This window comes from Symphalangus syndactylus, chromosome 5 (genome assembly GCF_028878055.3).
Source record: "Symphalangus syndactylus isolate Jambi chromosome 5, NHGRI_mSymSyn1-v2.1_pri, whole genome shotgun sequence".
Classification (NCBI taxonomy): Eukaryota; Metazoa; Chordata; class Mammalia; order Primates; family Hylobatidae; genus Symphalangus; species Symphalangus syndactylus.
Genome location: NC_072427.2, coordinates 33287837 through 33311522, shown reverse-complemented (window position 1 = coordinate 33311522; position 23686 = coordinate 33287837). Strand labels below are relative to the sequence as shown.

At 52.2% G+C, this 23686-nt stretch overlaps 1 protein-coding gene and 1 long non-coding RNA gene across 3 annotated transcripts in view; one reads left to right on the top strand and one right to left on the bottom strand.

The window, feature by feature from the left end:
* Positions 1-546, bottom strand: part of LOC129482295 (uncharacterized) — a 28266-nt gene extending 27720 nt beyond the window's left edge. For both annotated transcript variants that reach the window (XR_008657653.2, XR_008657652.2), the window contains exon 1: positions 377-546. This is a non-coding gene — a long non-coding RNA (uncharacterized lncRNA). The remainder of the gene's footprint in view (positions 1-376) is intronic.
* A 1085-nt stretch (positions 547-1631) lies between these two features.
* The window catches only part of GOLGA6B (golgin A6 family member B), a 30960-nt gene continuing 8905 nt past the window's right edge, over positions 1632-23686 (top strand). The window contains 11 exon segments of the mRNA XM_063640176.1: positions 1632-2509; positions 2731-2796; positions 3022-3061; positions 3364-3397; positions 3399-3481; positions 12341-12441; positions 19604-19723; positions 22523-22561; positions 22827-22877; positions 22973-23054; positions 23151-23311. Of these exon segments, the coding sequence (XP_063496246.1) occupies positions 2201-2509; positions 2731-2796; positions 3022-3061; positions 3364-3397; positions 3399-3481; positions 12341-12441; positions 19604-19723; positions 22523-22561; positions 22827-22877; positions 22973-23054; positions 23151-23311 (1086 nt within the window). The 5' untranslated portion in view covers positions 1632-2200.

Below are 23686 nucleotides of genomic sequence, written 5' to 3'. Positions count from 1 at the left end.
TGAAGCTGTAGGGAGTTTTCCTGAGCATGTTAATTATGACAGCCCTTTTTGCTAGGCACCTAGACGATTCATCAAAATGAAATAAAATACCCATGCACTTCAAGAAGTTACCTGGTTATTTCCTTATCTGGGTGCTGGTTATGTGAGGTCTACAGTTGATGAAAACTTATTAAGCTTTATATTTCTAATAGGTACAATTTTCTGTATGCGTAGTATATTTGAAAAGTTTTTAAAATGTCTCTTGCCACAGCCTGCAGCTATGTATAATGCTATTCGCTTAACAGTGGAAAACATGGCAATGACCTGAATCCCCCTGGCTCCCGGGATCCTACCCCCTTAAGTTAATGAAAATAAAAGTAAATGAAATAACTTCCACTGTCTTTCGTAATGCCTTAAATCGGTCCTCAGTTAAACTGGCGGTTGGCGCTGGTTTTTTCCAGGGAAGGATTCTGGGAGACGGAGGAGGAGACGCCAGCATTTCGCCCCCAGCACCTCCAGTAATCTGCGGTCCTCCCCTCGCCTCACTCGAGCAGGTCCCGCCCCCCCAGAGGCCGTTAGTCCAAGTCACGTGATCGTCGACTCAGCTGACCCGACGGGACCGGAAAAAGAAATTCCCGGGCCCTGGCTTCCTCGCGCGATGATAAGGCACCAGGGGTGAAGCGGGCATGGGCTGCTGGAGCGGAAATGAGGGGGCGCCAGTGGCTCTGGAAACGGGCGGAGCTTGTCTGCACTGGCGGCTCCGCACAGTGTGTGCGGGCGTGAGGTTAGCAGGTCCGGTGGAGAAAAGTCCACTGCCATCCCGCTCCGGGAGTGGGCCGGGTAAGACAGAGCAGGCCGGCGGGCTTACAGTCCCCATGCTTCCCTGGCGGAAGGAAGGGCCCCTGACTCCCGGGGCAGGAACTAGGGCTTGTCTGGAGCTGGGAGTCCTTTCAGGTCTTCCCTAGCTCCAAGAGGACCTCCCAAGGACACCCCGTTCCCCAGCCCTGCTGTAGGACTTGGACAACAACGTGCTTAGAATCAGGCTCACTCTTGCACACTGTTAGGAATCCACTCCGCTCTTTCCAGATCCAGAAAGTAGTAGTTTTGGGGCTGAGACTTATCCATCCATCCATCCATCCATCCAATCCATCCGTCCTATGTTCAAAGTGCCTAGTCTATACCATGAAGTGTGCTAGGCACTGGGTGGACTTGAGCTGCCGAGGGAAGGAGAAATCAGAGGCTTGAATTGGCAGCCGTAGTTAAGGCTCCAGGGGCAGAGACCTAACTGCGCCTTGTGTGTAGTGCTAAGGGAGCTTCCTGAGGATGCCATCAGCCTTAAAGGCGATGGCAGGAGCTGGCTGGCTGAAGTACAGTTTGTGTACCAGGGGTTGGGAGGCAAGGGTGGGAGGCGTGTGTCTTCAGACAGGGAACAGCATGTGCAGAGACTTCAGATGAGAGAGAGCATGGCTCCCCAGGAATGAATGCATTTCCCATAGCTGGGAGAATGTCATCTGGAGGTTAGGGAAAGATGAGGCTGGACAAGTAAAGACCAAATCTTCCTGGCTGTTGGATCACCACAATCAAGATAACGAACATATCCACTGGCCCCCAAAATTTCCTTGTGTTAGGGGCTATTTTAGGAAGTATGATCAAGAAGGGCCGGCCTGCCAGGGTGCAGTGGCTCATGCCTGTAATCCCAGCACTTTGAGAGGCCAAAGTGTGCAGATGACCTGAGGTCAGGAGTTCGAGATCAGCATGGCCAACATGGTGAAACCCTGCCTTTACCAAAAATACAAAAAAGCTGGGTGTGGTGATGCGTGCCTGTAGCCCCAGCTACTTGGGAGACTGAGGCAGGAGAATTGCTTGAACCCGGGAGGTGGAGGTTGCAGTGAGCCAAGATTGCGCCATTGCACTCCAGCCTGGGCAACAGAGCAAGACTCCGTCTTTTAAAAAAAAAAAAAAAGAAGGGCTGGTCTGATGAGATGTCACTTGAGCAGAGAGTGGAATGAAATAAAGGTTAGCAAGCCACATAGAGAGTGCAGCGGGAGCAAGGCTGGTGTCCCTGAGCAGCAGCAGGGAAGCTGGAGTGGCTGGAGTTGTGTGGGTATGGGGAAGAAGGGAGAGAGGTCACTCGTCTCTGTGAGGCCCAGGACTTTGTTTTATCCCCTGCTGTACCCCCAGCACTTAGAGTGGGAGCTAGCACAGAGAAGGCACTCAATTGATGTTTGCTGAGCAGATGAATGCCTGGAGTAGACCTCAGAGCAGGGTTTGGTGGCAGGGTGGGTCAGGGAGAGAGTTAACTCAACAGCCTGGTGATAGGGGAGAACAAGTGGCCAGAGGGTATCCATCTATGTCGGGGACCAGGGGTCCCTGCTGGGCAGCAGTGTGGGAGACACACGGATCCTGGCCACACCTCAGACCTCCCTCCAGCCTGATTACCTGCCTCCCTCCCTTGCAGAGGTTCCGGTTCTGTGGTGATCTGGACTGTCCCGACTGGGTCCTGGCAGAGATCAGCACGCTGGCCAAGATGGTTGAGTGCACGGGGTCTACTCTGGGTGGAGGAGGGGTGCTGGGTCTGGGAATTGCGGGTGTAGGGAATGGTGAGGTTTCTCTGGGGCTAGGGCCTCAGTGCTCTCAGCCTGTGCTACCATGCTTTGTGACCTTGATCAGTGGCTGGCCTGCTCTGAGCTTGTCCCCAGGAAGGAGGGGTGAGGTTTGCCAGCCTGGCTGATGTAAGGACTTCCCTCGCAGTCCTCTGTGAAGTTGCGGCTGCTCTGCAGCCAGGTACTAAAGGAGCTGCTGGGACAGGGGATTGATGTGAGTACAAGACCCAGCACCCCATTGTCCCATGACCTTATGACCCCCGGTGCCCTGAAACTCTGCACTAGGCCCAGGGTGATGGGTGAACCAGCCTCTCAACCTCTCTGGGCACCTCCCTTCCTTCTTTCCAGCCTGTCTGTTCCTTATTGCAGGATCCAGGCTAGGGGTGAAGGGCTGGTGAGCAGGGGCCTGGCACCCCCTGAAGGTCTCCTTTCACCACAGTGTGAGAAGATCCTGAAGCTCACGGTTGATGCTAAGTTTGGTGAGTACCCTGCTGAGTCCACAGGCCCCAGGCAACCCTGGGACCTCGGCATGGTGCCTGGTACAGAGGGGCCCCCCACCCCTCCGAGCAGCATCCTTAACCTGCCTTCCCTAGTGGAGGAGCATGAGGGAAAGGAAGACATTGACCTTCCCACCTTCCTGTCCTCTGCCAGCTCCTGGTGGAGCAGTAGCAGTGCCCGTAGCCCTCAGGAGGCCTTGGGGCCTTGAGCTGAAGTTAATAGGGCAACTGGGAGGGGGCTGGGGCCACAGTGACACCCCCTGTCCCACCCATGGGTCCCTCAGAGTCAGGCGATATGAAGGCCACAGTGGCAGTGTTGTTTCATGCTCTCCGGTGCGGCCAAGCACAGTGTCGATGGCGAATCCTTGTCCAGTGAACTGCAGCAGCTGGGGCTGCCCAAAGGTACGGGTTGTGGGTGGGCAGCTGGGCAGCCTGTGGGCCAAGGGCTGCTAGAGAAGGGAACAGGCCCTGTGACCCTGAGGTGTACCCTGCCCTGTCTGGGCCAGGAACCCAAGGCCAGCCCCCACCTGCTACCTCCAGAGCTACTCCATTCTACCCCCAGAGCACATGGCCAGCCTATGCCGCTGTTATGAGGAGAAGCAAAGCCCCTTGTAGAAGTACTTGCAGGTCTGCAGCCTGCGCAGTAAGTATGAGGCCAGCCAGGGTCTGGGCTCATTCTAGAAGGTGGACGCAGCATGCAAAGTGCATGGAGAGTCCAGGGAGACGACTTAACCACAGTCACATACCAAGCAGCCGCAGAGCTGGGACCTGGCCCTGGGTCTCCTGACTCCGCGGACTCTGTGATGTGTATGTACAGGATCAGACCTTGCCCTTTCCTCCTGGCTGACCCTTCCTTAGTCCCCCGTGCCCCATGTGTGAGCACCCAGCTCACTCTCGTTCCTTCCTCTCCAAAGTGTGGTCCCTGGCAGCGCGAGTGGCAGAAGGGGCAGCAGAGACTGTGGACCCCTCAGCTGCACCTACGTCTTCTGTGTGGTCTAGCTGTGTGTCCTGGGGGAGGCTCTTGGCCACCATTTCCCCCTCTGTAAACAAGACCGATACCTGTGGCATGGAGGGCGGGAGGCCGGTGTGAGTGCCAAGCACTTGGAGCAGGGCCCTGAGTGAGCATGGACGCGGGAGCAGGGGTGTTTCTCGACTTTATGCACCTTGGGGATGGCAGCGGGGCTCCCTGCTTGGGTTGACAAGGCATTGCTTTCCCCCACCCCACCTCTGTCCCAGCCCTGCAAGTCCAGTCCTTGGGGGTCTAGGAGGGAAGAAGCCCTGGCTGTGTGACCTCAGGCTCGTGCCTGGCCCTCTCTGGCTGTGAGTTCCTGGGAAAGTCAGCACCCAAGTCACGCCCTCAAGTTTAGCACCTTGACAAGAAGGGCGGGGACACTGGGATCAGGCCCAACCCTCTGGCCCCAAATCCTGCGGCCCCAGCTGGAGGACGAGGAGATGCTGGGCTTGGATGGGGAAATCGGGTGTAAAGGGGCCTGCTCACCCCTCAGCTTGGCTCAAAGGCTCAAGGCGTCAAAGGCTCAGCCTGCCACTCAGGAAGGAGCCCTGGCCCAGCCAGACACTCACCAGGACAAGGGCACCTGTGACAAGCAGGAGGCCCAGGATGAGGAGAGCCGCGGCATAGCTGGAGATAAAGGCATCCAGCAGGTTGGAGGCTTTGGGGCTAGGACTGCCTGGAGCAGGGCAAGAAGGCTATGGCCGGGTAGGGCTCTGCCTCTCAGGCTTCTGAGAAGACAGAATCTGGGCCCAGAAGTTGCTGTGGGACCAGAGAGCTGGGGCTAGGAGCACCTTGGAGGGCTCCATGAGGAGGGGAGGCAGGCTTCAAATCAGGGCATGTGGAGGCAGCAAGCCCAAGGGAGGAGGCAGAGGGACAGAGGGAGGCAGCCTGCAGAGGGAAGGAGGTACTGACCTTGGTCTGGGATGACCGTGTCTACCAAGAGGCCTTCTGCCTTCCACAGGGTGTGCAGACCCTGGCGTGCACAGTCCCACATGACGGCCTGGGCTGGCGCCGCCCTGAAGAAGGTGGCACCCACTCTGGCGGTCAGTGGGTCTGGCCTGCTGAGAGGATTATCACAGACATCAGGGGGCTGGGCAGCCTTGGCGGGGACTAGGGGAGGTCATCTCTTCCAGCCTCCTGTCCTCAACCCCAGAACCCTGGTCTGAGCCCTGGGTCACCCAGGGCCACCCTGGACCCACTGGAATTCCTCCACCACCACTTGGTCAAAGTTCTGCAGAGGTCTGAGGACGAGGGTCAGCTGGGGGTCAGGAGAGGATGAAGAGGGTCACAGCTCTACCAAACAAAGCTTCATTCCTTGTGGCGCCTGGCCCACCCCTCTGCTGCCAACCTCAGGCTGGCCCAGCCCTGCAGAGTAGGTGCCCAAAGGCATCGTAGCCGCTCCTGTCATGCTGGTCTCCCCCCGGGGCCCCCTCTGGAGCCTGGCACCACAGATCTCAGGGTGAGAGGTACAGCTCTGTCTCCCTTCCCCCTCATCCCCCTCATAGGGGCTTTGTCCACCAAGGCCTCTGACTGCTAGGGAACCCACACCCATGGCTTCCTTCTTTCTGACTGCTGGCCCTTCCCCAGCCTGGATGCTTGAGCCCTGGGCAGAGGGGTAACGATCCCGGGACTGTCTTCGCAAGCAGAGAGGCTGCTTGGCACCAGGCCCTGACTCCTTGGGCTGAGCTCAGCAGCAAGTGTGTCACCAAGGTCCCTTGGGCAGAAGGAGCTCAGCCCTGAGGGCCCATCACTCGCCACACCTGCACGTTCCTGCTAGGCATCCACCCTGGGGACCCAGCTTTCCCCCTGCCCCCAGCTGCTGGCAGCCCCATCTTGATTCATCCAGGGTCCTGGAGGCCATGTCAGGAAGCAGCCAACAGCTGAGAGGAGCACTTGGTGTTTCTGCATCTTTTTTTATGGAGCTCCCTTGGGTGGGAGGGGCTACAGACTCAAGGGAGACTGCAGGCCACCCCTTCCCCACTCCCTGGCTGGGTGGGCTTCCAGCTCAGGAGTCTGACTGGAAGGATGGGACCGTCCTGTCACAGAGGCAGGTCTGAGTAGTCCAGGCCCAGTTTTACCCTCCAGCAGGGCCCCTTTCATTCATTTGTCCAGCTGGCTTTGCCCAAAGCACAAGTAATGTCTATGTGTACTGTGTCCCCTGTCCCCAAGGGGAGTATGGCTCCAGTCCTGGCCTGGAACTCAGAGACCTTAGAATTAGAGTCCACATCTGACAGGGTGGACCAGCATGGTCTGCCCATGGCCAGGGCAGGTACCATGTTGGCAGCCCCAGACCTGACACCACGGCTCCCATCTCCCCCCTCCACTTCCATCCTGCACATTACCTACACTACGTGCTGTCCCTGATGAATCCCTGTTGAATCCAAGCTGTCAGCTTCTGTCAGCTTGGCTGGGAAGTCACGCTGACCAAAGGGGAATGGTGCAGCCTGAGTTGGGGGCTAAGTGGGAATGGACCTGGTGTGGGGTGGGGGAGGTGGGGGTGAGGCGGGTGTCTGGTGCCTCTCTGCTTATCTTCCCTTCTCCTTTGCCCACAAAGGAGGCATCTTCTCCATGTCCCTCTGCCACCCCGGGGACATAAAATACTGCCCAGGTCTGTCTCCCCTTGGACATAGCCCATCTACCTTCCTGTGGGACTCAGGGCTTTGTTTTGTCCTGTGGCCCACATGAGAAGCAGTTATCCCTGCTCTGCTCAGCTGAGAGAGGACAAACTGAGGCAGAGCAGGGGAACAACACTGTCATAGTCTGGCTGTTAATGGCAGAGTCAAGACCAGCCCTTCCCTGAGTGTCAGGTCCAGTGGACACTGTATTAGTCCGCTTTGCATTGCTCTAGAGGAATACCTGACACTGGGTTATTTATTTATTTATTTATTTTTGAGATGAAGTCTAGCTCTGTCGCCCAGGCTGGAGTAGAGTGGCACAATCTCAGGGCACTGCAACCTCCGCCTCCTGGGTTCAGGCTACTCTCCTGCCTCAGCCTCCTGAGTAGCTGGAATTACAGCCATGCACCACCATGCCTGGCTAATTTGTTGTATCTTTAGTACAGACAGGGTTTTGAGATGGAGTTTCACTGTTGTGGCCCAGGCTAGAGTGCAATGGTGTGATCTCAACTCATTGCAACCGCTGCCTCCCAGTTCAAGCAGTTTTCGTGCCTCAGCCTCCTAAGTAGCTTGGATTACAGGCATGCACCACCATGCCCGCCTAATTTTGTATTTTTAGTAGACAGGGTTTCACCAGGTTGGCCAGGCTGGTCTTGAGCTTCTGACCTCAAGTGATTCACCCGCCTCGGCCTCCCAAAATATTGGGATTACAGGCATGAGCCACTGCTCCTGGCACTGAGACTGGGTAATTTATAAAAGAGGTTTATTTGCCTCACAGTTCTGCAGGCTGTACAAGCATCTGCTAGGCTTCTAGTGAAGCCTCAGGAAGCTTTTACTTCTAGTGGGAGGCAAAGGGGGAGCAGACATGTCTCATGGTGAGAGAAGAAGCAAGAGAGAGGAGGCATCAAGCTCTCCTGTGAACTAATAGAAAACTCACTCATTGAATCACTTGAACCCAGGAAGTGGAGGTTGCAGTGAGCCAAGATCATGCCACTGCACTCCAGCTTGGGCTATGAGTGAGACTCTGCCTCAAAAAATAAAAAAATAAGAAAACTCACTCATTACCATGGGGAGGGCACTAAGCCATTCATGAGGGATCCCCCACCATGACCCAAACACCTCACGCTGTAGGCCCCACCTCCAGCATTGGGGATCACATTTCAACACTAGATGTGGATGGGACAAGTATCCAAACTATGTCAGAGGCCTCCCCCTCCCTCTCATCAGAATCTTCTGTCCTCAATTCAGGTGCCTGCTGGCCTCCATGCCTGGCTCCCAGGAAGTCATCTTGGCCCCATGGGGTTGGGCAGGGCCACTAGGCCGAGGGTTGGAGCCCTATCTCTCCTAGTCCCAGCCTGGGTCTCCATCACTGGCTAGCCTGCTCTGCTTGCTGCATTCTCTCCACACCTGCTCCTTGCAGCCCAGGGGTCAGTCTGGGTGCAGGCCTGGGTAGAGGTCCAGGAGCAGATTCTGCCCCGCAGCTCATACCTCCTGAGCACCATGGCAGCCAAAATGCACCAGCATGGCCAGGAGTGCTGGCTTGTCCCTGTAGTCTCAGTGTTTTGGGAGGCTGAGGTGGAAAGATCACTTGAGACCAGCCTGGGCAACATAGCCAGACTCTGTCTCGAAAAAAATAAAATTAGGCATGGTGGCATGCACCTATAGTTCCAGCTACTTAAGAGGCTGAGGTGGGAAGATCGCATGAACCCAGGAGGTCAAGGCTGCAGTGAGCTATGATTGCACCACCGCACTCCAGCCTGGGCAACAGAGCAAGACCCTGTCTCTAAAACAAAAAACAAAGTGCACCAGTGTGTGGATTCCAGCTTCTCCTCGTGTGTGGACCTGACCTCACTCGGCCCCATCCGTGAGTGGGAGGCTTCCTGCTGTCTTCCAGAACATTCCCACCACTACACCTGTATTCCTCCTGCGTTCTCTGGCAGGCTTTGTGAGGGGACCTGTCACCTACCTCTCTGGCTGCCCTAAGGCCCAGCTCAAACCTTCCCTGACCCTGAGAACCTTTTTCTGAAGAGTCTTCCCCCCACCCATAGGCCCCCTCATTTCAGAGCTTTTGGTGGGGTGAGTACAAGGATTGACTCTCTGCTACCAGCCTGGGTAGGATCCCTAGGGTTGGGTTTCTGGATGGCGTATGAGGGTCTAGACCAGGACCCAGATGCCTGTAACCTGAAGGGCAGGCCCTCAGCTGCCGCAACTTCATGGAGCCCCTCGTCCAGCCTGACCTTCCGGGACAGGCCCAACCCCTGCATCCTTTGGTCTTGGTCCCTGCTGGGAACTCTGGTTACCCTGGCTTACCTACTTTGACTCCAAAGGTAATGCTGACATCCCCCGTGAGACACAGTGACAGACTGAGACTAACGTAGGGTTACCTGGCTCAGAGTCACCATGGCCAGGCAGAGCTCAGGTCCTAGCACTGTTCAGCCTCTGCCTCCCGGGTTCAAGTGATTCTCCTTCCTCAGCCTCCCAAGTAGCTGGGACTACAGGCGCATGCCACCACGCCCGGCTAATTTTTTGTAGTTTTAGTAGAGATGGGGTTTCACTGTGTTAGCCAGGATGGTCTTGATCTCCTGACCTCGTGATCCACCCACCTCAACCTTTCAAAGTGTTGAGATTACAGGCCTGAGCCACTGCACCCGGTCTCCCTAACACCCTTCTAGCTCTGGTGCCCTGCAGGGTCTACCTTGGAGCACCTGGAGCCCAAGAAGCTGCCCCTCACCTTTGTGATCCTAGGGACCCCCTCCCTGATCATGATGAAGGCGGACCCAAACCCGCTGAGGTGCCTGAAGGAGCAGGGGTCAGCCTCTGCCTCCCACGGCCTCTCTGATGGGGAGGATGTTACCCCAGCAGCATGAGCTGGGAGCAGAACTGAGAGGATGGGGGATTTTCTCTGTGGGTAGCTTTGGGTTCCAGGGTGGAGCCCTCTTAACCTGACCCCTCCCCTGTGACTCTCCTTGGCCCCAGGCAAAGAAAGCAGCTTGCCCCAGGTCACCTCTCAGGTAGGGAAAGAGTGGGACCTGGGTTCTTTCTCACTCAGCTGCAGCTTCCCCTCCCCCCTGCCCCTTCCACCAGGTGATAGAGAACCTGGCAGGCTGTGCCCCATAGAAGAGTTCACTTTCCTTCTGGCGAGGGATGGGAACCAGCTTGGGGCGGGAGGGATGAGGGGTCTGGGGGCTCTTCCAGCCCGGCCTCACATTTGAAGGATAGCATCTGGGCAGCAGCATGGTTTAGGCTAGACAGGGTGGCCCCTAGGTTTATAGCCTGGCCTCGGGCAGCTGCCATACCACCTTCTCTTCTGCACGTCCTGACCTGGCACCCTACCTAAAGGTCCTCAGGTCTCCTGCCCCCCTGGGCATTGCCCCCACTCCCTGCCCAGACACAGCTCTCCTTGTCCTGGACTAATCTTCAGAGATTCTTGTCCAGCCCACAGCTTTGCTGGACATCGCAGGCTGGGCCAGTCCCCCTGCCCAGCACTAACATCTCTTTGTGAGTCTCGACCGGACCGAACTGCAGCTTCAGGGTCAGGTTAGGCACTGACTTAATTGATTTTGGCCTCTGTGGTTTCTTTGGGGCATGATACCCCTCTGCCCCATGCTTAGGTGCCCACATGTGGCCACAAGTGCCTTTCCTACCACCATCCCTACTTGAGGCTGGTGTCCAGGCACTTGTGGCTCCAGAAGGCTGAGTGCGGAGCCAGGCCTGGGCGGATGTTCTGCAGGGGCTGCAGGAGCTGACAGTCCTGGCCACCCAGCTCGTGGCCATCCATTCCCCTTCACTGTGGCTGGCCCTTCATCCACCATCCTTCCAGGGGCCAGGCCTGAACCCAAACTGACTTTTACCTGCCCCTGGTCCCCCTCGTGCCTGTCAGGTTCTTGGCTGAGCGTGATGGTCTTGCCCATTTCCTTGATTATCCTCAAGAGGTTTATAGAGCCACTTGGGGACATCACATCTCCTGTCTACAAGGTCCTCACCAGAGACATGACTGCCTTGGACTGGGCCTGGGATAGTCAGGGGTCACACTCGCCTGTTGGGACCTGGCTTCAGCGGCTTCAATGTGGGCAATGGCCTGATGGGCGGCTGCCCCTTCCCCTCTGCTTGGGGGAGGCAGGAGAGGAAGGTCAGGCAGGAGATCTGCTTACTGCCCACCTGACGCTGGTTGGAAGCAGGGCACCCACATGTGCCTCTCACCTTGCTGCAGGTGCATCAGAGGCCAACCCCACTCCTGATCTCCTGCAGGTGCGGATTCCAGGTTTCCAATTGGTGTCGGGATGGGCTCCAGTGCTCTCCTGGCCCTAGGGAACCCTGGGCTCCATGAGGCCTTGGCCTAGCCGGATTGTTTCCCACACTGTCACCTCCCCAGACATGGGGCTGCATGCTCTGTGCCCTGGGTGGGACATTGGAAGGAGTTCCACCTTCGAGGCTTGGATCACAGTAAAGCCTCTGCCATGGGGATGTGCTGGCCGAGACAGATGGGGTTGAACCAGCCATGATATGTTGGCCTTGGGAAAGTCATCTGTGCCTTGCTTCCCTTTCCCCAGCAGCCGGACGGGGATAATAGCACCTATTTCACCCATACTCAGGTGCTCACTTATTAGCAGGAACTGAGTCCCGGAGGAGGTGCAGGTGGAGCCATCGAGGCAGCACTGCAGCTGGACCTGGGTCTGAGTCCCAGCTCCTGGCTGTGATATGCATCACTCTCTCCATTTATTTATCTGAAGGACAGGGCTGTGCTGTTCTGGGGTCACTGTGACAATGCAACTGGCCTGTGTGAGTTGGTGGTGGCCTCCTGAGATGGTTTGAGGTGGGCTGGAGGTGTCTTGAATGCCCCCTCGCCCCCACGGGGAAGACCCACTTAGGGAAGACTCATGTGTCTGTATGGAGGAACCCATGTTCCCTGCCCCTCAGCTATCCTCTGTCCCTTCCCAGCCCCCTCTGCTGTCCTGCAGGCTCTGGCAGTGGCCATCCAGCTTGGTGGCCATCTGGCTGGTCCACTCTTCCAGGTGGACCGTCTGTCCTCATGTGGTGCAGGTCGCATTGCGCCACCTCCAGACAGGCCATGCTAACCCCAGGGCCTCCATTCCGTGTTACCCAGCCTCCACCCCCAGGTATGTGCCGCCTCCCTAAAGCCCACCGTGTCCACCAGCTGTGTTTGAACTCTGTCTCTGTGCAAGGCCTAACGCAAAGCCTGAAACAGCCTGGCTTGTAGAGGGCCAGGAGACCAAAGCTTGAAGACAGAGTGATGGTCTCCCAGAGCCCACTTAGCCTCAGCCCCAGGGCTGTGTCCATGCTGGTCCTGGCTCCAGTGAGCCAATTCTCTCCCCTGACACCTGTAAGGGCTCCAGTGGTGATGGAGGTAGCTGGAGAGAACAAGGCTGTCTGAACCCTCCCTCCCTCCCTGAGAAGTCCCAACGGGGAACGTTTTAGGCCTCAGGGCATTCTAGGGGGCATCTTCCAGGGACCCCTCCTATACCCTGTCCTGCCCTGGCTCTCTAGTGAGAAATTGCAGTTGCTTGGACAGTGGGGCTGACCCAGGACAAATGCATATATTAGGCTGGTCTTCGGGGTGCTGGGGTGGGGGCACAGGCGCTTCAGGGATAGGAAGGAGAGGCCTGTGTGTTCCAGAAGTACAGAGGAACCTGGTGCCGGCTGCAGTCAACCTCGATGTGATGATCTTTCTACCCACCCTCTTTGGCGTCTTGTTGCAGGCTGCTGTCTTTGGCCAGGTAAGCTCATGGTCTGGGCTCCTGGGGTCTGCTCACTGGGCCTCCCCACTGCCTGCAGATAGGGGAGCCTTTGGGCCAGGACTATCCTTGGCTCCCCTTCCAGGTGGTGGGTTCAAAGACCATTCCTGGGTTCCACCACCGCCAAGCCTCAATGGTGTCTTGATGGGCCCAGGAATTGCTGGGGCTTTCTAGGTTAAGACCCTTGCCTATCTGGTGTGCCCCCCTGCAGTAGGGGGATGCAGGGGTCAGCCTCAGTCTCTGCCTTGGGAGCCTGCCTTACCTTGCCTGAACTCAAGCGATCTGCCTGCCTTGGACTCCCAAAGTGCTGTGATTATAGGTGTGAGCCACTGCACCCAGTCCAGCCTTGACTTTGAAATATATGTTGTAAATCCAGACAGCAGCAAACTCTGGGGGAACACCAAAGATGAGGAGAATGAGAGAAGAGATACCTCCAATTAAAGGTGTTAAGAAGAGATGCTTGAACTTATATTTTAAAAAGTCACTGCAGGTTGAGCACAGTGGCTCGCACCTGTAGACACAGCACTTTGGGAGGCTGAAGTGGGTGAATGGCTTGAGCCTAGAAGTTTGAGACCACCCTGGGCAACATGGCAAAACTCCATCTGTACACAAAATACAATAATTAGCCAGGCACGGTGGTGCCTGTGGTCCCAGCTACTTGGGAGACTGAGGTGGGAGGTCGAGGCTGCAGTGAGCTGAGATCCACCACTCCACTGCAGCCTGGGTGACAGAGTGACACCTGTCTTAAAAAAAAAAAGTCACTGTTTTGGGGTTTTCTGGGTGAAACCTCTGTTTCCATAAGAAAAAAAAGGGTCGAGACAGTATGTATTACTGATTCAAAATCATAACCAGATGCTTAGAGTAACTCATTGTATCTATTGTTTCAAAAACCAACCTCAGGATTATTAAAAGTTAATTTTATTGGGTTTTTCTTTAAGCTTGGCTGATTCACTCAGGTCTGTCACTTCCAAGCCCATGTTTTACTACTTTGTAACCCTATTTGGAAGGAAAACTGCAGCTCACATTATGATCCATCCTGAGATGAAAAGTTTCACACATATACACCACATATACCCCCCACCACAGTATGATGACACGGCAACCCAATCTTGGGCAAATGGTACCACTGCCAGCAAATGCATTTTTTTCTTTAAATTTTTTTTCTGTATTTCTTCTAACAGCAGCAAATGCATTTAACATTTTATTGAGATTCTCAACAGCTGCCTTTGGTTTGTATAGCAAATTGTTTACAAAGTAACTTGTTTCCATTTTTGATATTTTAATGAAAATTATGTTCTTCAGCTTTAAAGCTCTGTCTCCCTCCCAAAGAAAGATTAATAACTAACTACCAAGTAATGATTATTTAGGAAAATAACAAAAGCAAAAACAGCTTGTAAACACTTCTGGAACTTGGGTAAGCGTCCAAAGTCAAGACCTTCTGGGCCCAATGGAGGTGCTAGGCTTGCCTCGGGACACCATCAGCACTTCCCCATCCACAACATCCTCAACAGCTGGGAGCCATGTGCAGACCCCGGGGGGCTTCCTGTTCCACAAGCTCCCCTCTCTTTTTCCTCTCCACCCTTGGCTCTTGGGCCTCCCTTCCAAATCTGCCTAACAAAGGCAGCAGGATCTTTAATACTGTTCAGCTTTGTCAATGGAGAGAGGATACTCTAGAAAGTTGAGAGATTCCCTGGTCCAGTCTGGGGGAGGAAAAAATATGCAGTGTAGCATAGATGGTTTTACTTGTCCACTCAGACACATGCTCATACTTATCAGATGGATGTATCAGATGCTTCAGAAGTCCTGATGTGTATGTAGTAGCACAAAAGTTGCTTGTAAAAAGGAAGTTGCAAAATGGTAAAAATTTCTGCAGCAGTTCAGGCTCCTGATGACAAAGCTGGTTCTGTTAAGTAGTTATTTTGACATGCACAGCAGCTTTCGCTGTTAAGTCCTGTGTTCCAAGCATTTCATTTAGACCACAGGAAGTTGAAATCAAAGTTTAAATGTTCTCTGCTGACAAAATGTGGTATATATCCATCAATGGACTTCTATTTAGTAATGAAAGGAGCAAACTACCAAAACCTGTTATATGTCACAGACCAACCTCAAAAACATTAGCTAAGTAAAAAAGCCAGACGAGACCACATATATATATTTTAATGGACGCAAGCAAGCATTTTGGGGCTGAATTCATAGAAGTAGAATTTCTGGAGGAAAATAACATAAAATAGATTTAAGATTTTTAATAGAAATTTTCAAATTATCCTGCAGAAAAATTGGTTCAGTTTATACTCCCAACAGGGGCAGAGCTCCAGTGTCCCCCTTCTATTTGTCCTTTGCTGATATTTAAGGAGAAAATCTCATTGTTTTCATTACATTTCTTTGATTTCTAGTGCTTTTGAAACTTTTTTTTTTTTTTTTTTTTTTTTTTTTTGAGATGGAGTCTTGCTCTATGGCCTAGGCTGGTGTGCAACAGTGCAATCTCGGATAACTGCAACCTCTGCCTCCTGGGTTCAAGTGATTCCTGCCTCAGCTTCCCGAGTAGCTGGGATTACAGGTGCCCACCACCATGCCTGGCTAATTTTTGTATTTTTTAGTAGAGATGGGATTTCACCATGTTGGTCAGGCCCATCTCAAACTCCTGACCTCAGGTGATCCACCCGCCTCGGCCTCCTAAAGTGCTGGGACTACAGGCGTGAGCCACGGCCCTGGCCTTGAATCTTTTTTATATGCTTGTTGGCCATTTTTATTCTTGTGGGAAGTGCCTGTTTCTCCATTGCCTATTTTCTGGCCAAGCTCCCAAGTCACGTTTCACTTAATTTTTATCCTGCTGATTGAAAGCATTTTAACATAAACAGGAGCAGGACAGACTGTAATTATCTAGATCTTGCTCTGTCACCCAGGCTGGAGTGCAGTGGCTTGATCATAGGTACCACAGCCTCATACTCCTGAGCTGAAGCAATTTTCGTACCTCAGCCTCCCTAGTAGCTAGGACTACAGGTGTGTGCCACCACGCCCAGCTAATTTTTAAAATTTTTTGTAGAGATGCGAATTCACTATGCTGCCCAGGCTGGTCTTGAACTCCTGACTTAAAGTGATCCTCCCACCTTGGCTTGCCAAAGTGTTGGGCTTACAGGCGTGAACTACTGCTCCTGGCCGAGAGCTCATTTTGTTTGCTAGTGGTGATCTTGGTATCTTTTTATATTTGAGGCTTTACTGCTAGTGCTGAAGTATTACACTCACCATCCGAGGTTTGCAGGACTTTTGTTTTAATATTGAATAGATGGAACTGTTTAGTTCTGCATCTTTGCAGGCATACAAAATGTGCCTACCAGGAGGACTGTGCTTTATATCCATTGAAAGCAAGAAGTAATACAGTAAAACTTTGCCTGGCTAGAGGCTTTGGAAGAATGGTGTATTCTGATTTAATGCTATTAACTTGGAAGTGTGAAGGTGAAAAGAATTCAAAACTTACATTTCCTGTTGAATGCAATTTGAAAATACAGCCAGTGATTCCACTTTTCTTCTCTAGTAAGTTTGGACATTCTGATCTACTTGGTGTTTTATTATAAAACTGCTAGTGTGCCTGAGACTTACATTGTGAAGACACTTTTTAAAAAACTTGAGAGGTAAGAGGGTGTAAATGGTATTGTATGAGATCAGACTGGATGAGAACTGATACTTGTAAATATACTTTTTAGGCTGAATCTCTGATTGCCATTTGTTTTCTTATTTAACTCATAAAAATAAAACACATTGGGTGGAGGGTGGGAGTAGGAAGGAGATTTATGTCTTTTAATTGCATGCCATTGTTTCATATCAAGACAGAACATATGGCATCCCTGGCTTTGGACCTACAGAAGGAAACACGTTTTTCTACCTGCTGTATGCCGGAGGTTCTTGAACACTTGGAGGGATCATTGCAGCACAGATTGCTGAGCCCTACTCCAGAGTTTCTGAGTCACCAGGTCCAGGGTGGGGCCTGAGAATTTGCACTTATAAAAAGTTCTCAGGTTCTGCTGGTGCTGCTAGTCCAGAGACTACATTTTTGAGAACCACTCTTATCTACTAACTGTAAATTGTAGAACTCTAGAACAAAGCTTAGTCTGGTGTAGGAAAAGAAGCTCACAGGTTATGGAGCAAATCATGAAAGATTGAACCCTTGATCCCAGCCTAGTGTGGAATTCAGGTAACAGGCAATACACAGTGACATAACACAATTCTTGGTTTTCATGATTGCAAGTCATAGCCAAGTATCAAGTGAGAAATTCAGTTTCATTTGCAAGGCTTAGACCAGGTGATTCTAGAAAAATAGGCCTTGTATATGCTTTAAACCAGTGAAGAGCTTTGAGTGCTTATTAAATGGAAAGCTTTGTGTTTTTATTTATTATTGACTATTTTATTTTTTTTTGAGATGGAGTCTCAGCCTGTCACCCAGGCTGGAGTGCAGTGGCATGACCTTGGCTCACTGCAACTTCCGCCTCCCGGGTTCAAGTGATTCTCCTGCCTCAGCCTCCCAAGTAGCTGGGATTACAGGTACCCACCACCACACCTGGCTAGTTTTTGTATTTCGAGTAGAGACGGGGTTTCACCATGTTGGCCAGGCTGGTCTTGAACTCCTGACCTAAGGTGATCCACCCACCTAGGCCTCCCAAAGTGCTGGGATTACAGGTGTGAGCCACCACACCCGGCCCAAAACTTTGTGTTTTTAAAGATATTAGACATGTTTCTTGTTTTTTAAAAAATCTTAATAATGTAGGAGAATAAGGGAAATGTTTTTTTCCAAAGCAGAGAAATCATTGTGATTATTTTACCTTATTGGAATGTTGGATAATATAGTCCACTTCATTCATTAATCATCAAACATGCTATGGATTTTCCATTTTTATAGGATTTGTGTCTTAACTGGGGTAATACTGGTAATTCTTATACTCCATCTGAAGATGAAAAACGTAGGCCAAAATCATAGACCATGCATAGAAGCTGGATAATGAAGACAGCTCTGGAGGAACATGTGGACACACACATACTGACACACATATATATAAGGTATAAACACATATATATTTTAAAGTTTATTTTTAACATTTTAAAGCAAAAGCCGGCCCTCCCCTCTCCCGGAGTAGGCAGGCCCCACCCCTCTCCCCAAGTGGGCGGGGACAGCAGTTGCATGGGCAGCATTCCTTGTGATGTCACAGGTTCCTCTGGACACACTGCTGCCTGGCCACGCCTCCTTTCCCTTTCATCTTTCTCATTGACCAATGGGATTGGAGCATTAAGGCCACACCCCTATTCTGCGTTCTAGTGTGGCCCTGGTTACGCCTCCTCTGGCTCAGTCACACAGCCGCCTGGTAGGTGACTGGAGGTGTTTGCTGATGTGGCCCCAACCCTACCTCCCTTCCCACCCCATGATGTTAGAAGAAACTCGACAGAAAAAATTGGCAGCAGCCAAGAAAAAGGTAAAAAGCCAAGAAAAAGGTCATGGCCCCCGCAACCTAGCCAGAGATTCCCTCCGATGACAAGACCACTCCCAGAGTCCATACCACTCCTGAGGCACACCGGGCTCGCACCCCCACCCCGGTGCCTCTGGGCTCCCCCAACCAAAGTCTTGTCAGTCAGCCCCGCCCCTTCAGCAAGCAGCCCAGCCTTTGCCCTCGCCAGTCACCCTGCGGTGACTTTGGGTGGGTGACTGCTGGGGCTCCCTGCTCCTTATTCAGCCCTCACGTCCTGCCACCCCAAGCCCAACCTCCCTGGGTTCTTTGGGCTCACCTCTGCAAGGACCTGGGCCCCCCAGCCCCAACTCCCCAGCATCGCCAGTCATCCCTGGGTGACTTTGGGCTGGTGACTCCTGGGGTTCCCTGAGCAGACTCTGCTCTCCCCTCCTGCTGACCCAAGCCCGACCTCCCTGGGCTCTCTCGACTGGCATCTCCAAGGACCTGGGTCCCCGCCCTAAGCCCCCCTCCCCCATCGTGGATTGGCAACTCAGCCATTGCACTGGTGTGGTTCCCCCCACCCCCAGGAGGAGTGGAATGTAGTGATGTCACAGTCCCCCTAGGAACTGTCATTACTGCTGCAAGACCGGCCTTTGATTTTACAACCCAGTCCCCTAAGCATTCTCACCCCATTTCTGGTTCCTCTGGTCACAGCACAAATTTCCAGCTAGAAGGGAAATGGGGACTACGGGACCTAGAGCAAGAGGTTTCAGGCTGCCTTACTCCCTTCACATAGACATGGACAGTGTGAAAAGCCTCCACTTCCCCTGTGAGCTCAAAACGTTGACAGTATCTCTGGGTGGTGATGGGAGAATGGGTTTGGTTTGTTTTTCTCCCAGGCTTCTACTCTCCAGAGAGACTTTAACATTTTTTTCTGAGTTCTCCACCTCATATTCTAATTCTCTACAGTTCTGGGACCAGACTGCCCTTCAGTCAGTGGTCTCTGAAGTGAGATTTGCTCATCTTCTGTGGAATAGATCTTGGGAAACTGAACTTGACAGCTTGAATCTTCCTCATATCATCTCAACTTGGGGTACATTGAGTGCCACAGGTTAAATGTGGGAGATCTTTGTGAAGCATCAGTTTCCCTTGATTCTCTTGAGAGAGAAAAAACATTAATGTACTTAGGGATGACCCTCACATAGGTTTCTAAGAGTATACCAGACTTCTCTCTGAAAAGAGACTTGGGTTGTCCTCTTTCTGATAAATTCCCAGATTTAACAAAAAAGCTGCCATCTGCCATGAGGACACATTGATATAAAAGTTTGGGAGATACTGGTGCACTTCTTCCCACTAACAGACATGTGAGGATGTGTGACTCTAAACCACACAGCGTGTAGTTCCTGCCTATGTAATGTTTACTTTTCTACCTCTGCCTCTGGTTTTGGTCCCTGGCAGCGGCTGATTCGTGGCAAAACCCCAGAGCTTGGAGTCAGAAGACTGAGTTTAAGTTCCATTATTCCCCCCCCCACTTTTTTTTTAGCCATAATATCCATCCCGCTCAATCACTAAGTGATTGTGACAACACCTTGTACAGTTGTTGGTGGCACTAAATCAGACGGTGTATAAGAGTATTTTGCAAAAACTGTAAGGAGGGTGTGGCTGTAGGGGCCGGTAGTTCTCATGAGTATTACTGCTCTTCTTTCCCACAGCTAAAAGAATATCAGCAGAGGAACAGCCCTGCTGTTCCAGCAGGAGCGAAGACAAAAAAGAAAAAAACTGGCAGTAGCCCTGAGACAACCACTTCTAGTGGTTGCCACTCACCTGGGGATGTGAGTCTTGGCTGGCCTGGCTCCTGGTGACAGGGGGCCCAAGGGGCAGTAGAGGGTGATTGTTGAGATTGCTGGGTACTGGTTAAGAATTCTGGGTTTGAATCCTGCTTCTCCATCTTCTAGGGATCTGATTTATGGCAAGTTGCTTGAGCTCTTTGGGCCTCTTTTTTCACATCTGTAAAATAAGGGTAGTATTGTTTGACTCCCATTTGTGAAGTTTAAATGAGATTCCAGATACCCAGGAAATGGTCATTGCTGTTTGATTTTCCTGATCCCCACTCTCAAGGGGAAGCTAGGCTAATGAGTACAGCCGCTTGCCATAAGGCTGTCCTTTTAGGAGTCACTGAAGGAGGCCCAGGGTGTGGTGAGGAGAGCCCCAGGCACTCGGAGCAAGAGAAGGTCTAACTTGCCACCAGCTTGCTCAGTGACCACAGAAAAATCACTTCTTCCGCTGGGCCTCAGTTTCCTCCTCTATAAGATGATACTGGATAAGATCAGTGTCTTTCAAACTTGTTTTTTAGCTGGAGCCCCCTTAGTTCAAGTGAACTCTTACCCAGGAGTCTGTTTTTTTAATGGAGGTGGAGGTCTGGCGCTCTACCAGATTCATCACCCATGTCCTGGGCCTGAGGAGAGGGGTCCAGTGAGCGTATTAAGAGCTGCATTGGTCAGCTGACTCCACTCTGTGACTGCATCACTCAGGGGACTTTTCTATCTATTTGTTCCTGTCCCTGGAAAGGCAGCAGGTGGCCATTTGGAAGAATGGCACAGGCCATGGTTTTAATCTCTTCTGCTCTTCTTCAGCGTTCCCTTTTCCTGAACCCACATCTTCCTCCTACCCTGACTTTCTTGCTTCTCTCTAAGCCACTTCTGTCTTTCACCCCCTGTCCTTGTTTTTCCCTTGTCACCTCCTGTAGATTCAGGACATTCTGAAGGTGCTGGTGTCCAACCTTAACCACTCCAATGGGGTAGCGCTCCCCCATTGGACAAGTGGAAGGTGAGGCAGTGCCAAGACCCCTCTCTGGCTTGCTGTCTGCAGCTGTGCATGGCCCTGAGGCTTCTCTGGTTTGGGGGATACTTGGCCTCTGCCTTGTTTTATGTTGCTGCCATTAACCTTCAGCCTGTTTCTGTCTGCTTCTTCACCCGCTTGATTGATTGGGTTTTTTCCTTCCCTGCATCTTTTATCATCTTGGAAATGGTGAGACCTTAAAGTTTAAAAGTAATTTGGGAATAATGTACAGAGCAGGCATGTGGGATTTGGGCCTTTTTTTTTTTTTTTTTTTTTTTTTTGAGACAGAGTCTCACTCTGTCTCCCAGACTGGAGTTGAGTGGTGCGATCTCGGCTCACTACAACCTCTGCCTCCCGGGTTCAAGCGATTCTCTTGCCTTAGCCTCCTGAGTAGCTGGGATTACAGGCACCTGCCACCACGCCTGGCTAATCTTTGTATTTTTAGTAGAGATTAGGTTTCACCATGTCGGCCAGGCTGGTCTTGAACTCCTGACCTCAAGTGATCCACTAGCCTCAGCCTCCCGAAGTGCTGGGATTACATGTGTGAACCACTGTGCCCAGCTCCTTGCTGTTTTTATACTTTCTCTATATACATAACTGTTTCCCATGTAAGTTTTTTTTTAAATTTCTCATTTTTATTACTCCTGCATCATCTGTTACCCTGAAAGATCTGGAAGTAAGAGGCCCTAGGCTGAGGTGCAGTGACTCTGCAGGCCAGCCTTCCAACCTCCTCTCACAGTGGGGGCTGGGTGACCCTCTGCCAGCTGAGACAGCCCACACACACCCCAGCCCTAATGATTGTTCTCTCTACCTCTCCCCACAATCCTCTTCCAACTCCTCCTCTCTGCATGTGCCTCAGAGCCAGTACCAAGAACTAGCAACAGCCCTGCAGTCAAGCTCCGTGACAATCAACTCAATGAAAACATAGAATCATTGATAAGAGTCCAGTGGGGTCCCCTGATTCCACGCTGCCAATCCTGGCCTTTAGTTTCCCCTTGGGGCCCTGAAGAAAGGGGCTGGGGGCCCCTGGTGCCAACGGCAAATGGGGAGCTGGAGCACCCAGGCCTCATCTGGAGGGACCCCAGAGCACGGAGCATGCAGCATGGCTCTTCTGTTGCTGCCCTCTTTGCCGACTCTCTCTTCTCCAGACACCCCTGCTCCAGTCCTTGCCACACACGCCCTGGGGTTGTCACCTCTCAGGGAAGTGCTAGTCTGACTGGTTGTCAGGGGCCCTGTATTTCTGCCCTGACTCAGTCCCTAATTTGCTTTGAGTCTGGACAAGCCACCTGTCCTCCTTGGGCTCGTGTTTCTGGAGGAGGTAGAGCATCAAAGGTCTCTGTTAGCTCTGAGAGTCTGAGATTTAAAGGCCCCTAGAATGGAAAGCTCAGGGTCAAGGGCTCCTGTCTGTCCTTTTCCATCCTATATCTGCTGTGAAGAACCATACCTGGCCCGTATGTGCTCAGTAAATGTTTGTTGAATGAAGGAACCTTTCTAAATCACAAGCTGGCAGAAGGGTGGGTCTTCCTGAGACTCCCTCTCTAGAGGTTTATGTTACTGTCCTTTCAAGAGAATCCAGATTCAGACTTTGAGTTCTGTGGCTGTGGGCAAAAACCAACAAAGACCCAATTCCTCTGTCCTTGGGAGCTTGAGGAGAGTTGACCAGTTCATGTTGCCATTGGGTCTGAGAATGTTGCCTTTAAAATCCATTGCTGGCCCCTGCCTACCGCTTCCTGGTCTGGGGAATAGAGTTGAGGGGGCCACTCTCAGTCACCTGAATTTGACTCTCCCCACAGAAACAGCAGAAGGAACAACTGGAACATCAGCTGGAAGAAGTAACGTGATTTCTTTGTTTGCTCACAACATGACTGCTGGGTTTGAGGGGCACTCAGATGTAGAGGCGCCAGTCTCATCTTGCCCACTCCCAGCCTGGGGAAGAAGGCTCACCCCTCAGATTTCACCCCATCCCCACAGGGTCGCTGATAACCTGGTCTCATGGGTGGGCCTGTCCTGGGGCATTGGTGGCATTCTGGGGGTGTGTCTCTTGCTGTGCCATCTCTGCCTCCCTGTGGTAAGAGCTCTGTCTTCCTCTTCCTATAGGCAAAGAAAGCAAACAATGAAATACACAAAGCACAAATGGAGCAGTTAGAGGTGAGTGGCGGGTGGGGATCTTTCTCCTGTCCTCTGGAGAATGTTTCTTTCCTTTCAGCACTTGCTTGGCTTTTCTCCCAAACATTCAATTCCAGGCAATCAACATCCTCACGTTGGAAAAGGAAGACTTGAAGACCGCCCTTTACCATACTAAACGTGCTGCCCAACACTTCGAAGGTGGGAATCTGGGCATCCCATCATCCTTCAACCTGGCACTTTGACAGGTCTTTAGGGGGAGTCTTTTGGGCCCCATATCAACCTCTCTCATTACAGAAGAGTCCAAGGATCTGGCTGGCCGCCTGCAATGCTCCTTACAGCGTATTCAAGAATTGGAGCGGGCTCTCTGTGCTGTGTCTACACAGCAGCAGGAAGAGGACAGGATGAGTCCAACCGGCTGCCCCATCCCCTGGCAGCCTGGCTTCCCAGATGGAGGAGTGAGCCTAAAGTTCCCTTCTGCAGGATGGAGTGTCCTGCCCAGAAGGCAGCATGCTCATTTCTCACTACTTTTGTGTATGGTTGTTAGAGGCAGCCTGGGGCTGAGTCAGCTGCTGTGGGTGAGCTGGGGGGCACTGTAGGGAGTGAGCACTGGATGCAGAGCTCAGAGGCCAAGTGCCTGCCCTGCCCTTTCCTGGCTGTGGCCTTGGCCAAGTCCTAGGTGGGGTATTGGGTAGTTGTTCTGTGAAGGTACAGAAGAGTACTTTTAGTATGTTACCGTTTCTGTAGAGAGAGGAAAGGTGTGTGTGTACTATGATAATATACAAAAACATGTCTGCAAGCATTGATAAAAAACTCAGGAGAGAGTAACAGGG